The sequence below is a fragment of the Seriola lalandi genome, unplaced genomic scaffold, assembly GCF_002814215.2.
Source record: "Seriola lalandi dorsalis isolate HSWRI2012SDOR001 ecotype SW California unplaced genomic scaffold, Sedor1 jcf7180002054195, whole genome shotgun sequence".
In the NCBI taxonomy this organism is placed as follows: Eukaryota; Metazoa; Chordata; class Actinopteri; order Carangiformes; family Carangidae; genus Seriola; species Seriola lalandi.
Window position 1 is genome coordinate 10,349 of NW_019524748.1, and position 2,523 is coordinate 12,871.

The window sequence follows — 2,523 nt, forward strand, 5'->3', positions numbered from 1 at the left end:
CTGTTCCACTGTTCTAACGTTCCACTGTTCTAACATTCTAACATTCCACTGTTCTACTATTCCTCTTTTCTACTGTTCTAATGTTCCACTGTTCTTCTGCTCCACTGTTCTACTGTTCTAATGTTCCACTGTTCTTCTGTTCTATTGTTCCACTGTTCTGCTGTTCCCCTGTTCTACTATTCCACTGTTCTTCTGCTCTACGGTTCCACTGTTCTTCAGCTCTATGGTTCCACTGTTCTTAATCTCCACTGTTCTACTGTTCTAATGTTCCACTGTTCTAATGTTCCCCTGTTCTTCTGTTCTAATGTTCGACTGTTGTTCTGTTCCACTGTTCCACTATTCTACTGTTCCACTGTTCTAATGTTCCCCCTGTTCTACTGTTCTATTGTTTCACTGTTCTACTGTTCCACTGTTCTAATGTTCCCCTGTTCTACTATACCACTGTTCTTCATCTCTACGATTCCACTGTTCTACTGTTCTAATGTTCCACTGTTCTTCTGCTCCACTGTTCTACTGTTCTTCTGTTCTACTGTTCTAATGTTCCACTGGTCTACTTTTCTAATGTTCCACTGTTCTTCTGTTCCACTGTTCTTCTCTTCTTCTTTTCCACTGTTCTACTTTTCTAATGTTCCACTGTTCTTCTGTTCCACTGTTCTTCTGTTCCACTGTTCCAATGTTCCACTGTTCTACTGTTCCCATGTTCCACTGTTCTTCTATTCTTCTGTTCCACTGTTCTAATGTTCCACTGGTCTACTTTTCTAATGTTCCACTGTTCTTCTGTTCCACTGTTCTTCTGTTCCACTGTTCTACTGTTGTAATGTTCCACTGTTCCGCTGTTCTTCTGTTCCACTGTTCTAATGTTCCACTGGTCTACTTTTCTAATGTTCCACTGTTCCACTGTTCTACTGTTCTAATGTTCCACTGTTCTAACATTCCACTGTTCTTCTGTTCCACTGTTCTAACGTTCCACTGTTCTAACGTTCCACTGTTCTACTATTCCACTGTTCTACTGTTCTAATGTTCCACTGTTCTTCTGCTCCACTGTTCTACTGATCTAATGTTCCACTGTTCTTCTGTTCTATTGTTCCACTGTTCTACTGTTCCCCTGTTCTACTGTTCCACTGTTCTTGTGCTCTACGGTTCCACTGTTCTTCATCTCCACTGTTCTACTGTTCTAATGTTCCACTGTTCTAATGTTCCCCTGTTCTTCTGTTCTAATGTTCCACTGTTCTTCTGTTCCACTGTTCCACTATTCTACTGTTCCACTGTTCTAATGTTCCCCTGTTCTACTGTTCCACTGTTCTAATGTTCCCCTGTTCTACTATACCACTGTTCTTCAGCTCTACGATTCCACTGTTCTATTGTTCTAATGTTCCACTGTTCTTCTGCTCCACTGTTCTACTGTTCTAATGTTCCACTGTTCTTCTGTTCTACTGTTCCACTGTTCTTCTGCTCCACGGTTCCACTGTTCTACTGCTCCACTGTTCTACTGTTCTAATGTTCCACTGTTCTAATGTTCCCCTTTTTATCTGTTCTAATGTTCCACTGTTGTTCTGTTCCACTGTTCCACTATTCTACTGTTCCACTGTTCTAATGTTCCCCTGTTCTACTGTTCTATTGTTTCACTGTTCCACTGTTCTAATGTTCCCCTGTTCTACTATACCACTGTTCTTCAGCTCTACGATTCCACTGTTCTACTGTTCTAATGTTCCACTGTTCTTCTGCTCCACTGTTCTACTGTTCTAATGTTCCCCTGTTTCACTGTTCTACTGTTCCACTGTTCTAATGTTCCCCTGTTCTACTATACCACTGTTCTTCAGCTCTACAATTCCACTGTTCTAATGTTCCACTGTTCTTCTGCTCCACCGTTCTACTGTTCTATTGTTCCACTGTTCTAATGTTCCACTGTTCTTCTGTTCTAATGTTCCACTGGTCTATTTTTCTAATGTTCCACTGTTCTACTGCTCCACTGTTCTACTGTTCTCATGTTCCACTATTCTTCTGTTCCACTTTTCTACGGTTCCACTGTTCCGCTGTTCTACTGTTCCACTACTCTACTGTTCCGCTGTTCCGCTGTTCTACTGTTCCACTACTCTACTGTTCCACTGTTTCCACTGTTCTACTGTTGTACTTCTCCATTGTTCTACATCTGTGTGTGTAAGTTCCTACAGTCAGAACCTTTAGAACTCTGGGGTTCTCAATGTTTTGATAAATGAGGTTCTCCCGTCATTAATATGGCTGATGTGTATGTGAGGTTGTGCACGGTGCTGTCCTCTGTCAGGTTCTCACCTCTGGCAGACAGTTTTTTGGTGTTGATGATCTTGGCGGCGTACTCCTGACCCGACAGCACTTTCACACAGCGGCGCACCACTGAAAACGCTCCCCTGGAAACACAACAGGAGGAACCAATGATTCACAACGATTCTACAAGATCGTTTTCAAGTTCTAACAAGATCTTTACCCGACTGTTAGTACTGTCACTGCTATTAGTACTGTTAGTAGTATTAGCCCTGTTAGTACTTC

The 2,523-nt window shown here is 42.0% G+C and overlaps 1 protein-coding gene across 1 annotated transcript in view; it reads right to left on the reverse strand.

Moving 5' to 3' along the window:
- Positions 1–2,384, reverse strand: part of LOC111653402 (calcium/calmodulin-dependent protein kinase type II subunit alpha-like) — a gene marked incomplete at its 5' end in the record, with an annotated part of 9,454 nt that extends 7,070 nt beyond the window's left edge. Inside the window, one exon of the mRNA XM_023404005.2 lies at positions 2,290–2,384. Coding sequence (XP_023259773.2) covers positions 2,290–2,384 — 95 coding nt within the window. The remainder of the gene's footprint in view (positions 1–2,289) is intronic.
- Between the last annotated feature and the right edge of the window lie 139 nt (positions 2,385–2,523).